The following is a 21,286-nucleotide window of genomic DNA, read 5'->3' on the forward strand; positions in this document are numbered from 1 at the left end:
AACGTGTTTCCCATATTTTTTTTAGGGTGTCCTTATTTTTTTTTTTATTTGAAATTGAATACGGTGATAATTCAAACATGCGAAAATTGCGTCACAATTGGGAAACATGCGTAGAAAAGAAAACGTTTAAATCAGTGAACATCGGTATTGAAACTGACTCAAAATAAGGTCTCTGGGCCTGATTCAGCAAGGATCGCTATTCTGCTTACATGCAGGGCCGTTGAGAGCGCTGCCGGACCCTGGTAAAGAGGGGGCGTGGCCTAATCGCGGGAGGCGTGGCCACGCCCCCTCGAATAAAAAAGTTTTAAAAAGTATACATTTGCAGCTCCGCTACGCCGGGGAGGGGGGCGCTGCGAGCCCCTCAGCCCGGTGCAAAGCCAGGGGGGGCGCGATCAGTGTGATCGCTCCCCCCCTCAGGCATAGGAGATTGCTCGCGGCTGCTAAGCAGCAGCCACAGCAATCTCCCACTGCATCTCAGCACACGCTGTGTGCTGGGAGATAGTGAGGAGGGAGGGGGGGGCGGCGCCGGACCCGGGCCCCTGCCAGGCCCCTCTGGAAGCCCGGGCCCAGGTAAATTGTACCCGCCCCCCCCCCTCTCGGCGCCCCTGCTTACATGCACATAACGCAGTTACTAAAATCAGCAGTGATATATATAAATGTTTGCATTCGCATTGCATTCGCAGTCTAACCTAAGGACACCCACTTCCCATTGTTCACATCCGTATACTAGGGCAACATAGCGAAACCATCAGTAACATCGAGTAACATCGGATCCATACGCACAGTTAAGGTCAGACCTCACACAGGAATTGCTTACTTATGTGCACGCTATGAGTCCTCAGACTGCAATGTGTACGCATGCGTAGTGCAAATTAATTGGCCGATTGCAAATTCATAACTTTGGTGGGCGGGCCGGGGGGGTGGCTGCCCAGACGGAGGTGTTCCCATGAGAACGCCTATCATTTGGGGGCGGCCCCACTGACATCACAAGTGATGTCAGTGGGAGAGCATTCGGCTCTGTTTGAGCCCAAAGCTCTCTGGGGCTTGCGGCCACGAGACCCTACCACAAGGGTCTCGTCACAAGCCCGATGGTCGTGATGGTCTTGACCATCGCGACCATCATCCTGGCCGCTCGCATTAGCTGTGGGTGGCAACCCACAGCAATGCGAGTGGGCAGGAGGCCGCTCCATAAAACAAAAAAAAAAGACGCCCTGATTCAGAGCGAGCAATCTGTCAGAGCGTCCGGCTCTGAATCAGGGCCTATGTACTAAGCCTTGTAGAGAGACAAAGACCGAGATTATGGGGTCTATTTATCAACATGAATGATAAAACTTGTTGCATATATTAAATGGTGCTCCAGCCAATCAGCTCCCAACTGTCATCTGTTTGAAAAATGACAGTTGGGAGCTGATTGGCTGGAGCACCGTTTATCATACACAACGAGTTTTATCACTCGTTGTGAATGATCAAACTCATTGATAAATGAGGCCCAAAGTACCTACCAATCAGCTCCCAATTGTCAATTTACACAATGTGTTTGAATAGTGACAGTTAAGAGCTGATTGGTTGGTACTTTATCTTTGTCCACTTTATCTCTCTCCAAGGCTTAGTACATAGACCCAATATTCACAAACGCAACTACAGAAAAAGACACAGTGTGCGACTTGGAAACAGCCCCATAATCATGGCGTAGTATTATGGTTGCACTATAGGGATAGCAAGCCATAAAGCAAGCCATAAAGCACAGGGAGTTGTCCATATTGATGATAGTCAGTACTGAATAAACATTTCTCCTACTGATATTATGAAGAAAATAAAACAACTAATCTGCATCAAGGTTAGCTATGATCAAGGCAGTTGCCCCCAGTGCCTACCCTCTAGCCCGGGTTGGGTAAGGGATGCCGGCGCACGGCATCCCGGTGGTCAGAATCCCGACGCCAGCATCCTGACAGGGTCACTATCCTGACAGAAGAAGGTAAGTATACTCTGCTTCCCCTCCCTCCACGCAGCCTAAACCTAACCATCCCCCACAGTGCCCAACCCTCCTCCTAGTGCCTAACCCTCTCCCTAACCCCAACAATTATTCTGGGGATGTCAGTGGTCTGGATACCATCAGCCGGGATAACAACTTCATCCCCCTAGTACAACCCCTTAGCCCTCTAAATGCTCTGGGCTGATTTTACTGCAGAGAAAGTATTGTTTAACCAGCTGCATCTCTTGCTATGGTGACACCCGGTGCAGCTTGCACTAAAAGACTCCTTGCACACGTGCACGTGTATAGAAATGGGTCCTAGACTGCACACCCTGAGTATATATAATGGGAGGTGCTTCCTGTTGAGACTATTATTGAATAGTGCGTGTGCAAGGGGACGTGACCATGCACCGTGAAGCCATACCCCCTTATGTGTGTGAGTCTTGTTGACGTAACCCTCTTGACTCACCCCTGATTCACATTACACCACATAGTAGTCTCCCTTATTCATATATGACACACAGCAGTGCCCCTTATACACAATGCCTACAGTACTAGTGCCCCAATACACATAATGCCCACAGTAGCAGTGCCCCTTATACTGTACAATGCCCACAGCAGTAGTGCCGCTTACACATAATGCCCACAGCAGTAGTGCCCCTTATGCAATGCCCATTGTAGTGGTGCCCCTTATGCAGTGCCCACAGTAGTGGTAGTGCCTCTTATTCAGTTCCCACAGTAGTAGTAGTGCCCTTCATGCAGTGCCCACAGTAGTGGTAGTGCCCCTTATGCAGTGACCCCAGTAGTGGCGCCCCTTATGCAGTGCCCCCTGTAGTGGTAGTGCCCCTTATGCAGTGCCCACAATAGTGGTAGTGCCCTTTATACAATGCCCACAGCAGTAGTGCCGCTTACACATAATGCCCACAGCAGTAGTGCCCCTTATGCAATGCCCATTGTAGTGGTGCCCCTTATGCAGTGCCCACAGTAGTGATAATGCCCCTAATGCAGTGCCCCCAGTTGTAGTAGTGCCCTTCATGCAGTGCCCACAGTAGTAGTAGTGCCTCTTATGCAGAGCCCCCAGTAGTGGTGTCCCTTATGCAGTTCCCCCAGTAGTGATAGTGCCCCTTATGCAGTGCCCACAGTGGCAATGCCCTTTTGCAGTGCCCCCACTAGTGGTAGTGCCCTTATGCAATGCCCACAGTAGTGGTAGTGCTCCTTACGCAATGACCCCAGTAGTGGTGCCCCCTACAGTAATGCCCCCTGTAGAAGTTATGCCCCCTGTAGTAGTGCTTCCCTGTAGTTGTGCCAATAGGTATGCCCCCTGTAGTAGTGCCCCCAATAGTAATGCCCCCGAGTAAATGCCCCCAGTAGTAGTGCCCCCAATAGTAATGCCTCAAGTAAATGCCCCCAGTAGTAGTGCCACTGAGCAAATGCCCCCAGAAGTTATACCCCAAAATGAAGCCACTTACACACACACAAAAAATACTTACCTTGAGCCCCGCTCCTGCGTCCGCTATCCTCCAGTCCACCTGGCTGCTCCGCTGAACTATAGGAGAGACGTCATGACGTCTCTCTCATAGCGCCCGTGGGGGGAGCCAGAAGCCGGAGCTCAAGAGTGAGCTCCAGCCTCCGGCTGGCACCCGGCAAATGGAACCTCCCTGCGGCGCCGAGGTTAGGTGGGTCGGAGGAGGCGGAACTGGTTCCGTTCAAGTAGAAGTGATGGAACGCAGTTCCGCCCCGTTCCAACCCACTTTAACCCCTGCTTGCACCCCTTAAGACCAGCATTATTTTAAATATAGTACCTGAAACCTTTGTATACTGTATGTGCTACTGAATGTAAGCAATGAAGCTTACAATAATGCAAAATTAGCACAAAGCAAATATTTGTTTTATCTGTCACTTTAAGCTGTTTTCTTTATTTTGTTTTAATGAAAAGCAAACACAATTTACAGCAAGCAGTGATAGAGCATTATGGAGGTTAATTCTGGGACATACATCTTGATCTAAGAGCATTATTTAAAAATACGTGGCCCTGCGGAATTTGTCCTACGTCAACAGCTGCACTCTCTCCCTGCGCTCAGCTGAGAAATATTATTTCCGTGCTAAAACCTTAAATCTCTGTTAAAAGACTGCTGGTTTTAATTGAAAATTCTCAATCAATCTGTTCTTCCCCTCTCCACCCTATCCCTGCGTATTCCTTCTCATCCCCATTTGCAGTAAATAATCTCTGGATCGACTTCCAACTCGGAGAAATAAATAATTTGGAATTTGCCATATCCCTTGTGATCTCAGCTTTAAATCACTGAATTCTGTGGTGAGCTCAGAGGAAAAACCGGAGCGCTGTGAAGCGGAACTATTACTTAGAGACTGCAGCTGTACGGCATGTGTGCTTATCATCCCTCTATTAGGGAGTAATGATGTACTGCCAGCAGATCCTTGCCATGTTGCTCCAAGATACATACTCCATTTGCCTGAAGTTTCTTGCTAATTTCACGTCTTATTCTCAGGCCTTCACCTTTATGTGCTAACTTCTTCATGCAACTCTCTATAAGCCTATTAAGCCGTGGGGACAAATGTAATAGGGTGAGAGTTTAGAAAATGTGAGTGTATAGCAGTATACTCTCACCCTATTACATATGCCCCTAGAGAGAAATAAAGTGGAGAGTAATAAAGTACCAACCAATCGGCTCCTAACTGTAATTTTTCAAAGCCTGTAAACTGACAGTTAGGAGCTGATTGGCTGGTACTTTATCTTTCTCCACTGTATCTCTCTCCAAGGCTTAGTGAGTAGACCCCTGTATATCATACTTGCCTCCATCCCGATTTGGTCAGGAGTCTCCCGAAAATCGGGTGCCGCTCCCGACCTCCTGGGAAGGCAGGCAAGCCTCCCGGCTGCCGCCGACCCCTCCTATCCCCCCGCAATTACATGCAAAACCCCCGCAGCGTCATTTTGGTCCCGCCCCCTGATTCACACTGCCTGTAGTATCGGCAGTGTGTAGCGGGGGTGGGGCCAAAATGATGCGATCGCGTGGCTCCACCCCCCACCTCGCCCGCAAACACCTGTACGTCTGGCCACCCCCACCTGTTTGCTGGCCATGCCCCCCCAGTTATGCCACCCGGAAGGGGCAGCCAGATAGACGGCAAGTATGCTGTATATTCTAACTATTTGCACTAATGAAAATTAAACTGTCCAGTTGCCTACAATACAGTACTAATCATACATGCCAACTCTACCTGATTGTCAGGGAGACTCCCTGAAACAGCAGCAATCGCCCTGACTCCCTGAAGAGTCTAGTAATCTGCATTATTGCACCTTACCCCCATTATGAATATGTTGTATTTAAAAATAAACAGAGATATTTACATTCAAATGGGATCGTTAGTATGATTTCCCTGCATTGGGTATAAGGCACAATGATCCCTATGGTTACATGCATTTTCTGTAATGTATATGTGTGTTATCATCAAAAAATAGATTTACTAACTGCTTTGGGGCTCATTTACATGTGGATGGAAGTCAGGTTTATGACACGCCTCTCAGATGTAGCAGTACCCGCCCACTTTACCGCCGCGCTCATAGGTGTTGCTTTCACAATCTCCCTGAAATGCTTTTTCGAAAGTAGGCAAGTATGGTACAAATAGCAATGATTTCTCCTTTTCAGAACCTTTTTACCGTACCTTGTTTTATGTGGAATGTATAATATATTTATATGCACATGGTGAAGTGTAGGTTTGGTAATCATAATTATGTGTATATTATTAAACTCACTGAGAAGAATCATTAAGAAAGATTCAGGGGCATATTCATTATTTTAATTAATAACAATCTGACTCACTGCGAGCAATTTATCAGGGGTGGAGGGGTCCGAAAGGATCCTTCTTCGCAACCCAGATCTCCTTCCCATAAGTAAGGAGCATGGGTGCGGTAGCAAACTCCGTCTGAAGATGGCAAATGTTCCTGCAGTCAAGCTCAGAATATTCAGAGCTTGATGAATTTAGGTCCCCATACTAGTGTATGGGGACGCCAGCCCAGATCAGGAGTGAAAGGTAAGCTGGAGATATCTGTGATATCTGCTGCCTTGCCTTCATAATGAATATGGCCCTCACTCATTGATTTCAAAGTGGAATATTTAAGAATCAGTGATAAGAAGTATAAACAACATATAAAACATTAAAAGCATAAAAGTATATAAAACATATAAAATATAACATATAAATATATATATAAAATATATAAGTACAGTTCATATATGCCCTAACGTCAAATGTCAGATACCTCCATGAACCACCATATAAGCCTTTCAATAAACTTATATAATGAAATAAGAGACACGGACAACAATATGGTGTTTAAAAATGTGGTCAGAATCCTTTATTAGCTCAGTCAACTTTGACTCTAAGAAGGATACTTCCTTTTTTTGTTACAATTGGATATTGCTGCCAACTAAGAGACCTTTTGATGTTCTGTGTTCATTTTATCATATGAACCAGTTTGTGTGGATTGTGATGGTATCATTTGTGTCATTCTATTTGTAGATTCCTCAAATGCCAGCTAACCCATGGTAATATCAGCACAAAACATCCCTAAGAGCCTCAAACATTCCCTCACAGAAGATCTCTGCCAAGATTAACCTGACAGACAGATGCCTTGTCTTCCACTGTGTCTAGCTGAACTACCAGAAGCTGCAGCTACTGCAGAGGGGCTAGGTGATTTGGGTGTAGTATGATTGGTCGACATGCTACAGGTCAACATAGTCAAAACTGTTGCCATTCACCATGTCTACACAGATCATATGTCAACACGATGAACTGTCAACAAACCGTACCTGGTGGTGTCTTACCTTCCAGCATCTTCTTATGAATCCTGGCAGTCACGTAAAGAGCAGTTCCGGCAGTGACATCTCATCAGCGGCATTTCCGATGAGTACTCTCTATCTATAATCCTTACCCCTAACCCTTCCCAGAGTGCCTAACCTCACTCCCCCTCCCCACAGCCTAACCTTAACCTCCCTACCCCCACAACCTATCTTTAACCCTCCCAGTGCCGCCTAACCCTAACCGTCTGCATCCTTAGAATGTCGACATTTCTGATTTGTGAACAAGTTGACATTCTGAGGATGTTGACACGGTGCCTGTCAACATGTTGAATCGTGTCGACATTGTGATGTCAACATTATGGGTGTCAACATGGTTACTGTCAACCATCTGACCGGACACCAGGTGGTTCTTGCTGGAATTGATGATATATCGATGCTTCTTTAAGAGAGAGATCACCGCGAGTGTCTTGTTTCAAGCACCATCTCTTCAGTTTTCGATTATTTGAATATTGACTAGAGACAGTCAGACTGCGATTTTCTGCTTTCCAAGAGCCACTGACAGGACTATTAATATTTTTGTAGAAGACTTGGGAGATGCTGAAAGACAGATTGGTAGACAAGTAAATTGGAAGTGGGTTCCTGGACAGTAGAACCTAAGGAAGCGATGATAATGTGGTGTGGTCAGTATGTGCAGATGGGCCTCTTGTAAATCTTGCCCCACACTTGGATAGCTGGAGACTGTGGACCTGATTCAGACCCGCTCGCTAGGATGCGTTCGCTCGTAGCTGGACGATTTTTGCATTGTGCGCATGTGTACACATCGCAGTGCGTGTACCAGTGCGAGAGATCGGGATGCGTTCACTCGCTGCGCATAGATAGCCAAGCAAAGTGAGTGACAGGAGAAGTCATTTGTGGGTGTTAAAACGGGCTGGCCAATAAAAACGTGGGAGTGGAGGTGCGAACGCAGGCGTACCTGAAAGTCTTACCGCTGTATCAGAGGCGTGCAAAATTAACAGATAGAGTCATAGTACACGTCACTGGGTTGTATTTCACAATGAAGTGATCTCAGTGCTTGCGGTAGGGTATAGTCAACCACAAGCGCTGCGTTCGCTTCCGATGGTACCTGATGTACAGATGGTTACATACACTTCCTGGAGATGACGTGTGCAAGTGGGCATCTTAAAACAGGCTAGTGGGCATGTGCATACACAAAGCGATCGTGCGCCAAGACATAGTGGGCATGCTTATGCCTTGCCGTGTGATCGTCTGCCTTGCTGTCACTTAGCCGAATTTGCATACACATTGATCGAGCGTATGCATCTAGCAAGTTGGTCTGAATCAGGTTCTGTGGGCCTGATTCAGACCCGGTCGCAAGTGCTGAGCGCTCGCAACCGGGTCGATGTTTGGCCACTGGGAAAGCACTGGGAATGCACTGGGTGCTCCGTCGCTCCGGGTCTCACACCAAAGGGGGCGAGCTGTCGATGGTGAGTGACAGCTCGCCCCATTTGATAGGCATGGCCGGGGGGTGGCTTCACAAACAGAGGCGGTCCCAAGCGAATGCCTGCCGTTTGTGGGCGGCCCCACTGACATCACCAGTGATGTCAGTGGGAGAGCTTCCAGCTCTGTTAGAGCCAGAAGCTCTCTGGGGCTTGCGGCCACGAGACCCTACCACAAGCTTTTTGCGAGCGCCTCTGAATCAGGCTCTGTGTCCTTGCATAGTCATTGTGGATGACATGCCCATAGCTACCAGCATCACTGTATCATAAAGGCTTGACAGAGGAAATCAACTCATTATAATTTTCATATCTTATGTGGATTCTGTCTACATACTGTCTAATGAGTATCTGTACAAGTCCAACAGCATCTAAATTCTGACTCTAGAGACAGATGCCTTCGCCACACTTGACTTAATTGTTGTACCTATGGTAACGTGATTGTTTAAAGCATTTCTCAATTTTTCCCTACATGGGGTTCCCAAGTGGCCACCGTCCCCTGATAGTATAGCTGTCTGTGTAAAAGATAAGCTACAGCTGAATCTAGTTTGGATATATAATGCAAAATTGCAAATTATCATTCTCATTGTCCGGGAAAGGAAGCATAGTAACTAAGTTGCTTGTCCTTTATTCTATTCATTCCATTCTCTATCCAAAAGGTCCTTTACCACATTGTGGGGTCTATGTACTAAACCTCGGCGAGAGATAAAGTGGACAGAGATAAAATACCAACCAATCAGCTCCTAACTGTCACGGTACAGGCTGTTTTTGAAAAATGACAGTTAGGAGCTGATTGGTTGGTACTTTATCTCCACCCACTGTATCTCTCTCCATGGCTTAGTACACAGACCCCTGTGTATAATAACTACTCTGGAGAAATACCATATAAACACAAACACTTCATCTTGAGCACTGCCTGTGAGGGGTATATACTGTAATCCTATATATACTCATTGTCATGTTAATATGTTTAATGCTTTCACTGCTTCAGGGGTAAATGCTCTGGATTATACCTTAATTTCCCTTTCCAGGGGAATCCTCTTGTTCAGTGTCTGTGATATTGTCCTCTTTACCCCTTGATTATACAGCATCTCCTCTTTAGAGAGAAAGTGCTTCATCATCCAGTTAATTAAAATGTATATTGTTCTTGAGATGGCACCAGAGAGTTATAACCTCCACCTAATGCTTCTTTATAAGAATCCGATAAACCCTTATCACAAGCTCCACAAACAAGATGAGGTGGTGGTGGTGGTGGGGAGAGGGGAATGTATTATAGAGTGTGAATTAGTAAAACTGGCATGATCCTGGCAGATTCTCGCCAACATTGAAGTCTTAGTACGTAATAGATTATGACTAGGCGCAGAGTTGCTTTGGTTTGTATACAATATATGGTTAGATAGACATTTTCATTTCCCAAATTGCTGGTGGCATCCTATAATGGAGCTGTTTATATGCTGTTGCTCATCTGCCAGGATAACACTTTGAACTCTTAATCCTGTTCCTCATACCATTCCCTAGCAATCCGTACAGAGACAGGCCACTTCCATTAGAGAATACCATAAATGACACATAAAACCGGATTGATCGGACCATGCAACCTTTCTTCCAGTGATCCTATGTCCAGTTCTGATGCTCGCATGCCCATTGTGGTCACTTCTGATGGTGGGCAAGGGTTAACTTCGGCACTCTGACTGGCCTTCTGCTAGCCGGCCCCATACGCAGCAGGTTTCAGTGCATGACACATTACTCCTGTCACAATCATTAACATTTTCTGCAATCTGTGCCACAGAAGGCCTTCTGATGGTTCCTATCAGACGGGACAGCCTTTGTTGACCTCTCAAATGAATGAGTCTTCCCCATAATACACGCCTCTTGTCGGTTCACAGTATTTACAGCGGCATTCAGTGTGTGCACTTATTTTTGTATTAGAACTTATAATTTTTTTTATTTTATTATTAATATTAATAATTCCTTGGAAAATACTGTATGTTGGACCTATATAGCACAAACAGTAGCTCTCCCCCCGACTTTTGCACTCCTTAATTGTTTACGCTTATTTTTTCTACACCGCAACAGGGCGTCTTCCAGATTCTCCTCTTACAAATGAGACTTCTTCAATTTCCAGAGTGGCAGTGGGACCCATGACAGGCTCCTTGTTGGTCTGGAAGTACCTACTACTACATACAGACTGCAGTTACAGAGCCTATCCACTGTTCTTGTCCTTTCAGATAGCAATTTCTGGCTAAGTTCTCCCCCCACCTTTCTGCATCACCTGTAGAATACAGTAACTTTAATGTCTTCTCAGACATTTCATTTAAGCACAGCTGCCGACTCCTGAACTAAATAGGGATCTCCCAGACTCTATCACCCTACCTGCCACTCAAGTGTAAAAAAGTGACCGTCTCCCAGAGAAATATCTTTAACCAGAACATAAAAAGTTGAAGTATTTGTACATTTATTTTCCTCCACACAACACGAGAAAAGAGAACCATGATGAGATATGCGTGCAGCTTAGTAAACCGGTTATTCTATATATGAGATTATATTCACATCCCATTAACCACTAGATTTCACTGCACTAAGACTCCCATCATGCTAGTTTTAGACTAAGACTTTTTCAGCACCTGGGACAGCAATTTACTGCCCAGCTTCTGGGATATCCAGAGACAGCCCTAACAACACTAGTCAAGTAATTGGCAAGAGTCCTTCACAAAAGGTAATTAAAAATAAATCAATATTATTGGCGTATGAGACACATTTCTGATTTAATAGCTAATTGAGAGCTCACCTTATGATTATTTAAAAGAATCTGCTGGAGTGCTTTCTAAATGAGGAAGCCAGACATCTTAAATGAATGGCTGGCAATTACTGATTGCTGATTCTAGATTGCATGCCCAGAGGTAGGCAAGTCACAGAGCGCAGCACCGATGGATTGTGGGTAAACGTGTGTTCCCAATCAAGGTCATACCACATGGATGTATTTGAAATCTTCTAAAGTTGTGCATTGCTCTGGTATAAGGTCTGTGAGTACCTGCATACCATTATTTGTATAGTATAGAAGCATACCTGCACTTGGTACAGCATACATCAATATACAAAATCACATACTATATTATACAGTATATTTAAAAATATAGGCCTGTAAACCCAACAAAGCACCAATATGTACAGACTGGGTAAGATCATACCTGTCAGACACTTGTAGGAAACCGCTATATGGGTCATATAAATATATTGTTATGTAGGTGTCTGGATTCTCAAAGGGGCCTTAAAGTTAAATTATGAATATGTGTGGTGTATTGATGCACATAAAGGTTCACGCTTCAGACTCCCCATACAGGTTAGGGACCGATAAAGATGAATGTAATATCTATCTATCTATCTATCTATCTATCTATCTATCTATCTATACTCTAGATCAGGGATGGGGAACCTCAGGCCCGAGGGCCGTATAAGGCCCGCGGAATCATTTGGTCTGGCCCTCTGAGCTTTTTTCTGCTAGGCTCATCTGGCATGCAGGGTGCCTAGGATGGCACCCTGCAGCCAGAATCTATGCAGCAGTGCCGCCTGGAGTGGCCTTAGGATGCTTGAGACGGTCACACCGCTGCCCTTACAGCTCCCCGAGGCATCCTCAGGATGCTCCTGGCAATGCTGTAATCACCGGCGATTGTGGCCCCGCCCCTGTGTGACATCACACGGAGGGGGCATGCCCTGGACTGGGCCTGCGAATAATGTTATATATATATCAAAATGGTCCTCGGCAGAAAAAAGGTTCCTCAGCCCTGCTCTAGATTATATTTGCCTACTCTCCCAAAATGGCCAGGAGGCTCCCGAAAAATGGAGGGGACTCCCGGTCACCCACAAAAGTGGGCAAGGCGGCTGGCTGCATACCCCCGGACTGCACACACACACACACACAGCCCTGCAGATCCATTGTGTAGCGGAGGCCGGGCCACATGATGCAGTCAAGCCTTCGCTCCATCGCCCATGCCACGTCAAGCCACTGCCACGCCCTAATTACCCTTCTTAGGCTGCACCACGCACCCCCCTGTGCCGACCTGGGAGGTTATGGTGCAATAGCCCCAGTGGAGGGGGCTGTCATAATGTCGGCAAGTATGATCTAAGCCAGAAAAAAAGACGCAATAGGCCAGCAAAAGAGACTTGCACCCTACATGATAATAAATGCAGAGGACTCAGTTACACACAGTTGCAAACATATGATAAGCAACCCGCCACGTCAAGGCACCTCTGCTCAGGTGGTCCTACACTACATAATAATAGACATACTCTGGCTCATATATTCATGTTTTTCTAAGTTGGGAAATTGTCTTGTTTCACAATTACTACCTTGATTAAAGATATCAGACATGAAGCTTGGGAAGAACGTAGCGCGCACCTTTATGGACTATTACAAACTGGACAGCAGAATGACGGGACTCGTGGCTCCTACATCATTGGCACGGTGAGTAGAATCAAATCAGAACAGTTTATATAAAGTATCAGGCGCTAGATATAATTAATAATATTTAAAACAGATCTACTCTCAATTTGATAAATTGCTGCTCCTACACAGTACCTATGAGCGTTACTTATATCAGAACTTTGTAACAGTCCTTTGTTATTACTGTAGTATTTTGACCTATTACAGTATGAATATCTTGTGGACTTTATAGCTGTAATCCTCAAAATACTATTGTAATAATAAAGGACTGTTATAAAGTTCCACTAAAACACTGGTTCCTAGGGGATCGGTATGAAATACCGCCGGCCCTGTGGCCGGCAGTTCGCATCCCGGCAGCGGCAGGCCGACAGAAGCAAAGTTCCCGGCAGGGGAAACCCGACAGCGCTGGAAATCCTGATCGTCCTAAAGGTAAGTAAAAACTAACCTAACCCCTAACCCTCCTTAGGGGTGCCTAACCCTAACCTCCCCCCCCAAGTGCCTAACCCTAATCTCCCCTCTAAGTGCCTAACCCTAACCCCCCTCTTCCCCGCTGCCTAAACCTAAGTCTAGGTGGTGCCTAACCCTAACTCTCCCTCCCCCTAGCCTAACCCTAACCTTCCCGGGGGGGTGCCTGACCCTAAGTCCCCACCGGGTGCTCTAAACCTAACCCTCCCCCCCGCGGCTGTCCGCTCACGGCGCCCGGCATCCCTTCGATCGGGATAACGGGCGCCGGTCTCCCAGCGTCGGGAAAATGACAGGCGTCTAGATATAGACGCCTGTCATTTAACCCACGCCGGGATAAAGCAATCCTCCTCTTCCTTTATTTATGGGGATCTCAAACTATTGATAGTGATCTGATCTCTACATCTCTGTCCTACCGCACTAGTACAACACAAGCTTCTTGGATGAGCTTCTGTAGCTCATAATTTAAATGACCGTAGAGTTGGACACTTCTTAAAGCTTTTATCAAGTAATGAAAAGTCAGATAAATTTGTTTTAAAATAAAATAACTTCATGCTTTACCCTTAGACCATGGGCTGCCCACCCGTAGCTTTCTAGTAGGAAACGCTACTGTATATTTCCTTTTATTTGTATTGTTGCTTCAATGGATGACTTGGGAGGAAATGAGACCCGAAATGAAGGCGGTGATCAGTCAGGCGTGTAGAGGCTAAGCTCGTAATACAGAACCAGAGTAATGAACAGTGGCACTGAATAGAAAATCACAGCCTCATGTGCAACTGGCGTCCTCTGCCCTCTCTCTCCTTTACACTGATAGAGGGCACGTTACTCTACCTGACCCTATTACATGCACGCTGTCTTATTCCTGGACAGCTGTGCAAGCGGCTCTTGTGGCGTTTTCAAGTCAATTATCACTGACTAAAAAAAAAATAATAATTCAGATTATTAGAAGTTTGTGAACATGATAGAGTTCATAGATGGGTTATTGTATTTACTGAACTGCTGGAAATTGCAAGTTATCTCGCCAATGTTTATAGCCATATGTGGGCAAAGTTATTTGTAGACCAGCAGACAATTAAGACATTTCAACCTCTGAACATTGTGCTAGTTCTGGGTCGTATTGGCAGCACAACAGGTTAATGTAAAAGGGCACATGGCATCACAGAGCTGTATTTAGGGATATAAATGGTCATCTTAGGGCAAGACATGGCATCAGGCACAAGCCAGCAGGAGGCATCCTAGAGCATTACTGAGTGACATAACAGAGTGCCACAGTGCAGCGGGATATATATACGATTTACCAGGTTTGGGGATTGTGGCCCATTATATTGCAGCTTTGTGGTTCGGTACAAGGTATGTGGTAAATCCAGAGGGCCATCGTACTAAGGGGTTAGATATACAATTTAAGTGCTTGAGATATATTTTAGGGATGTGCAGGCTCGGATAGGTTCGAGTTTGCACGTGGAGTTCGGATTTTTCCCTCCAAAAAAACGGAACTCAGAAAGAGGCAAAACGTCATCTTACATGGACGAACATCATCATTCCTGGACTTTTGTCCAGGAATGATGATGTTCGTCCATGTAAGATGACGTTTTGCCTCTTTCTGAGTTCCGTTTTTTTGGAGGGAAAAATCCGAACTCCACGTGCAGACTCGAACCTATCCGAGCCTGCACATCCCTAATATATTTATATTAGGGGTGTGCAACGGGCACTTTTCGTGTTTAGTGTTTTGTTTTTTGGATCTGGATCTTTCTTCGTGTTTTGGATCTGGATTAGTTTTGCCAAAACCACCCATGCGGGTTTTGAATTTGTGTTTTGGATCTCTATTTTTTTGGAAAAAAAGCATAAAAACAGCTAAAATCACAGAATTTTGTTTTTGTTCCTACACTATTATTAACCTCAATAACATTCATGTCCACTCATTTCCAGTCTATTCTGAACACCTCACAATATTGTTTTTAGGTCAAAAGGTTGCACCGAGGTAGCTGGATAACTATGCTAAGCGATACAAGTGGGCGGCACAAACACGTGGCCCATCTAGAAGTGGCACTGCAGTGTCAGACAGGATGGCAGTTTGAAAAACTAAGCCCCAAAGAGTACACAATGCAAATAACAAAAAGAGGTGCAGGATGGAATTGTCCTTGGGCCCTTCCACCCACCCTTATGTTGTATAAACAGGACATGCACACTTTAACAAACCAATCATTTCAGCGCCAGGGTCTGCCACACGACTGTGGCTGAAATGATTGGTTTGTTTGGGCCCCCACAAAACAAGCTGGCAATTAATCTGTCCCTGCACAAACTGGCTCTACGGAGGCAAGATGTCGTCCTCATCCTCATCCACCGATTCCTCACCCTCGTCAGTGTTGTGTACATCCTCATCCTCACAGAGTATTAATCGTCCCCGCTGGAATCCACCACCACAGGTCCCTCTGTACGTTCTGGAGGCTGGTCTTCCCGGAAGAACTGATAATTCATCTTGATGAACATCATCTTCTCCATGTTTTGTGGAAGCAACCTCCTACGCCTTTCGCTGACAAAGTTCCCGGCTGTACTAAAAACTCTTTCGGAGTACACACTGGAGGGGGCGCAACTTAGGTAAAATAGAGCCAGTTTGTACAGGGGCCTCCAAATTGCCTCTCTTTCCTGCCAGTACAGGTACTGACTGTCTGACATGCCTACTTGGATGCTGTCACCGATATAATCCTCCACCATTCTGTCAATGGTGACAGTATCATATGCAGTGACAGTAGACATGTCAGAAACTGTTGGCAGGTCCTTCAGTCCGGACCAGATGTCCAAACTTGATCCTGTCTGCCCTGCATCACCGCCAGCAGGTTGCTTAGGATATCTAAGTTGTTTCCTGGCAGCCCCAGTGGCGGGAGAAAATGAAGAAGGCGCTGTTGACGTGTCACGTTCCGCTTTAGCTCACAGTATTTTCACCGGCAGGTCTTTGCACCTCTACAGACTTGTGTCCGCCGGAAAGAGAGACACCACGTAGGCTTTAAACCTAGAATTGAGCACGGTGGCCAAAATGTAGTGGTCTGATTTCAACAGAGTGACCACCCTGGAATCCTGGCTTCATCCACAAGTCCCACATACTGATCGGAATCGCTCCGTCTTAGCTCCTCCTTCACTTTCTCCAGCTGCTTCTGCAAAATCCTGATGAGGGGAATGACCTGACTCAAGCTGGCAGTGTCTGAACTGACTTCACGTGTGGCAAGTTCGAAGAGCTGGAGAACCTTGCACAACACGGAAATCATTCTCCACTGTGCTTGAGTCAGATGCACACCCCCTCCTTTGCCTATGGCATACTCTGAAGCATATAGAGGGTTGAGTTCCACCGTGTCACAACCTCTTGCTTCAGGTGATGGCAGGGCAGGTTCAAAAGTGTTTGCTGGCGCTCCAGTCTTCGGCTCGCAATCGCTCAATGGCAAAAGTGGCCAGAGATTTTTCGGCCCACCCAAAGTGTCTCCTGCACACCCTTGTCGTTTTTCAGAAAATTATGCACCACCAAATTTATTGTGTGAGGAAAACATGCGATATGCTGGAATTTGCCCAGATGTAATGCCTGCACAATATTGGTGGCATTGTCAGATATCACAAATCCCCAGGAGAGTCTAAGTGGGGTAAGCCACTGGGCGATGATTTCCCTCAGTTTCTCTAAGAGGTTGTCGGCGGTGTGCCTCTTACTGAAACCAGTGATACACAGCGTAGCCTGCCTTGTAATGAGCTGGCGTTTCTGAGATGTTGCTACTGGTGACGCTGCTGTTGTTGATGCATTAGGTTATACATCTACCCAGTGGGCTGTCACAGTCATATAGTCCTTAGTCTACCCTGTTCCACTTGTCCACATGTCCGTCGTTAAGAGGACATTGGGTACAACCGCATTTTTTAAGACACTGAGGACACTTTTTCTGACGTTTCTGTACATTCTCTGTATCGCCTGTCTAGTGAAGTGGGATCTAGACGGAATTTGGTACCGGGGACACACTACCTCCATCAATTGTCTAAAACCCACTGCACTAATGGTGGATACTGGACGCACGTCTAACACCAACATAGCTGTCAAGGCCTCAGTTATCCGCTTTGCAACAGGATGACTGCTGTCGTACTTCATCCTCCTCGTTAAGGACTGTTGGAAGGTCAATTGCTTAGTAAAAGAAGTAGTGGTGTTCCTACTTCATCTCTGGGATGATGAACGACTCCCAGCAACAGCGGCAGTGGCAGCAGTAGGCATAGCAATGCAGGACCCTCCGGAGAAATCCCGGATAGGAGAGGAGTCAGTCATGCTAGTGACATGGCCTGCAGGACTACTTCCGATCCTGACTGAGGAGGAAATTGATGAGGAGGGAGTTGACAGAGTGGTTTGCAGGCGCTTGGACACAACAGGACAAAGGGATTTAGGTGTCCCTGGATGGAATCGATATGATTTACCGCCGGACCCCTGGCTGGCGGTTCAAATCCCAACAGCAGCTGCCCGACAAGGATGAAAATCCTGATCGTCCTAAAGGTAAGTATTCACTAACCTATTCTACCCCCTAACCCTCCCTAGTGGTCCCTAAACCTAACCCCCCCTTCCCCTACCCTAACTCTCCCCGGGGGTGCCTAACCCTAAGTGCCCCCGGGGGACCCTAAACTTAACCCCCCCACTTGCGGATAGACGCTAATACACCCGGCATACCTTCGTTCGGTATGCCGGGTGTCAGGATTCCGTAGGGGGGCTAATGATAGGCGTCTGGATTTTGCCACCTATCTTTAGTCCCATGTCGGGATGTAAGTGTCGGGATATCAGCGGGCGGGATAGTGCCTGCCGGTATCCTGACTGCATCCCGCATAGAATGCCATCTGTAAAAGGATCTTATATTTTGTATTGACATATTGTAGGTGAGAGCCTTGAACTTTTTCCAATATGGCTGCTCCCACCAATATCTACTATATCTATGTTTATGATTGCACATGGGCCCTGATTCAAAGCTGGACGCTCTGACAGAGCGCTCTCTCTGAATCAGGGCATCTTTTTTTTTTATGGCGCGGCCTCCTGGCCGCTCGCATTGCTGTGGGTTGCCACCCACAGCTAATGCGAGCAGCCAGGATGATGGTCGCGATGGTCAAGACGAGACCCTTGTGGAAGGGTCTCGTGGCCGCAAGCCCCAGAGAGCTTTCGGCTCAAACAGAGTCGGTAGGTGTTCCCATGGGAACGCCTCCGTCTGGGCAGCCACCCCTCTGACCCACCCACCAAAAGGGCGTGCTGTCACTCAACATCGACAGCACGCCCCCTTTGGTACGAGACCCGGAGCGACGGATTGCCCGTCGCTATCCGGGTCTCGCGCATGCGCACGACAGAGCCGGCTTCATCGTGCGCATGCGTTCTGGACCACCATCGACCCGGTTGTGAGCGCTCAGCGCTTGCGACCGGGTCTGAAACAGGCCGAGTGTTTCTACACAGAAAAGACCTAAGTCAAAAATTAAAGCATTGTGATTAACCAATGCATCATTCCTGTTTGATGTCTAAAACTTATTTTCTGATTTTATACAAAATAGCTCACAAGTGTTGTGTATGAAATCTGTGAAACCTGTTTTGCCAGTTCTGTAATAACATGCAGAGTTCACAGTATGATAACTTACTATTCTCGCCGAATTGCTAATTATCCTGATAATTCTGCTTAACACTAGGGTCGCTCTGCCTGCAACTGCAGAAAACCAATTACAATAAGGTCAGGCCTTGTCTGTCGCTGCACAGAAATACATGTTTATGAACTAGATTACATTATGCTAGCAATATGGCGCTGACATATTTCTTAGCACACCATTAATAATGAAAGACAAACTTATACTATTTACACCATGAAAATCAATGATTTAGTTGATCTAGAAATGTCTCTGGTTGATTTACAAAATTTGGCATTGCTTTGGGGCTGTGGTGGTTTGTAGGTTCTATATATCGTCATTGTACATCGACCCTTCTGTTATTGCATCTTTAAATGCGTTGACTGTATTATTGCTATTCTGTGTTTCCTATGCATTGATAATGTATAATGGACCATACTTGCCTACTCAGCTGGAAATTCCCAGGAGAGAATTCCCCATACTTGCCTACTTTTGAAAAAGCTTTTCAGAGAGATTGTGAAAGCAGCACCTATGAGCGTGGCGGTAAAGTGGGCGTGTACTGCTACATCTGAGAGGCGTGTCATAAAACTGACGTACAGCCAAATGTACATGAACCCCAAAGCAGTTAGTAAGATCTACTTGTTGATGAAAAGTAAACACACCATGCTTGCCGATTATCTGGCTGCCCCTTCCGGGAGGGAGCAGCCTGATCGGCTTGACTGGGGGGGCGTGGCCAGCAAACGGGGGCGGGGACGGCCAGACGACAAGAGTTTGCGGGTGGAGCGGTGGGCGGAACCACGCGGTCGCGTCATTTTGGCCCCGCCCCCGCTACACACTCACACTGCCGATATTACAAGCAGTGCGAAGCAGGGGGCGGGGCCAAAATGACGCGATTTGACATGTATCGCGTCACAGGCCCCCCGCTGCCGGGGATTTTCTTGTAATTGCGGTGGGGGGCAGGAGGGGTCGGCAGCTGCTGGGAGACTTGCCTGCCTTCCTGGGAGGTCGGGAGGGGCACCCGATTTTCGGGAGGGTAGGCAAGTATGAAACACACTGATACTTTTCAGAAAATGCCTGTAGCCATAGGGATCATTATAACCAATGCAGGGAAATTATACTAATGATCCCATTTGAATGTATATATCTGTTTTATTTTGTATATAACAGCTTCATAATGGGGGTAAGGTGCAATCAGGGAGATTACTAGACTCTTCAGGGAGTCAGGGAGATTGCTGCTATTTCAGGGAGTCTCCCTGACATTGAGGGAGAGTTGACAAGCATGGTTTTCCCAGGAGATTAGACACCCTGGGGAGGTGGGTGGGGCTCTGAAGACGCACATAGCTGTGAATAGCGTCATCATGGCCCACCCCTCGCTCCCCCTCTACCTGAATCTCCCAGAAAAAGTGTGAAAGTATGAATATGAAATAGATGTTCTTCATAAGAAAATTCTGCGCCTAATGAAAGTCACACACACAGTAATTCCGTGTTTTGTTGAGCAGCCTAGGTTTACTTTGGAAAAAAGAGCACCCTTGCCATGGAGTGAATCCCAACTATGGATAGACATCGAAAGCCAGTGGTTAGCAACCATCGATGTTCCTGATCCGACGGAAGTACTTGTTCCACCAAATTGTTGATATTCAATTATTGCCAGCCATCGGAAGCAGGTTTCCAATGCCCATCCGAAGACTGGCTGTTCTCTTTTAGCTGTGGACACCCAGAAGTAGTGTCCACAGCAGTGACGGATTTTACCTAGGGTCTGCGAGGCTGCAGCCCCCCCGTAAAATCCTCCACTTCTGTGAGCCAGTGCAGTCCGTGACTGCACTGGCTACCTTGTGACTGGAGGTGGCTTCCTATTGGAAGTGCCACTTGCCAGTCACGCACAGGACAGGCAGCCCCAGGAGGAGGTGTCTCCTCCCCCTGGGGCTGCCCTAAGCAGAGAGCTGCTTCCAGTGGAAGCCACTGCTCTGCCTTTCAGGCAGCCCTACAGGGTTTCCCGGGGCTGCTACCAATGCAGCCCCGAGAAGCTGGTCTAGTGTTATGTGCATGTGCGGCGCTACCGCCGCTCATGCGCATGTCCTGATGACTGACATTCATTGTGCAGGTGACGAGGCCAGAAGCAGCGGCAGCCCCCCTCAGGTGAGAGGGCAGGAGCCGCTGCTGATCCACAGCTTAGCTAATATGCGCATCTGTGACGCTCTGACTGCTTCTGTGCATGCGCTCAGTATAACCACTCTCTGGTCTCTATCTCAGAAGTTTGTTGCATTTGTTGAGTGTGCTAGAAGCACCAGAGCAGAGAGTGACACCCCAGGCAGGAAAGAGGAACTGCACAGGATGTGACAGGTTCAGGGTGCTAGAATGAACACTACTTGTCTACCTCACCCTAAAACACATATTTTGGGGAAGAAAGTGTCTGTCTCCTTTTCCCCTAGAACCCTGCATTCTTGTGCTACTATATAACAGGCCGGCGTGGAGCCTCACCTGCATTTTCAGCTTT

At 46.9% G+C, this 21,286-nt stretch overlaps 1 protein-coding gene across 1 annotated transcript in view; it reads left to right on the forward strand.

The window, feature by feature from the left end:
- AGBL4 (AGBL carboxypeptidase 4) overlaps nucleotides 1-21,286 on the forward strand; it is a 2,679,639-nt gene that overhangs the window by 2,634,885 nt on the left and 23,468 nt on the right. The window contains exon 12 of the mRNA XM_088479301.1: nucleotides 12,648-12,744. Within this exon, the coding sequence (XP_088335427.1) occupies nucleotides 12,648-12,744 (97 nt within the window). The remainder of the gene's footprint in view (nucleotides 1-12,647; nucleotides 12,745-21,286) is intronic.

The sequence above is a fragment of the Taudactylus pleione genome, unplaced genomic scaffold (assembly GCF_031769625.1).
Source record: "Taudactylus pleione unplaced genomic scaffold, aTauple2 ptg000230l, whole genome shotgun sequence".
In the NCBI taxonomy this organism is placed as follows: domain Eukaryota; kingdom Metazoa; phylum Chordata; class Amphibia; order Anura; family Myobatrachidae; genus Taudactylus; species Taudactylus pleione.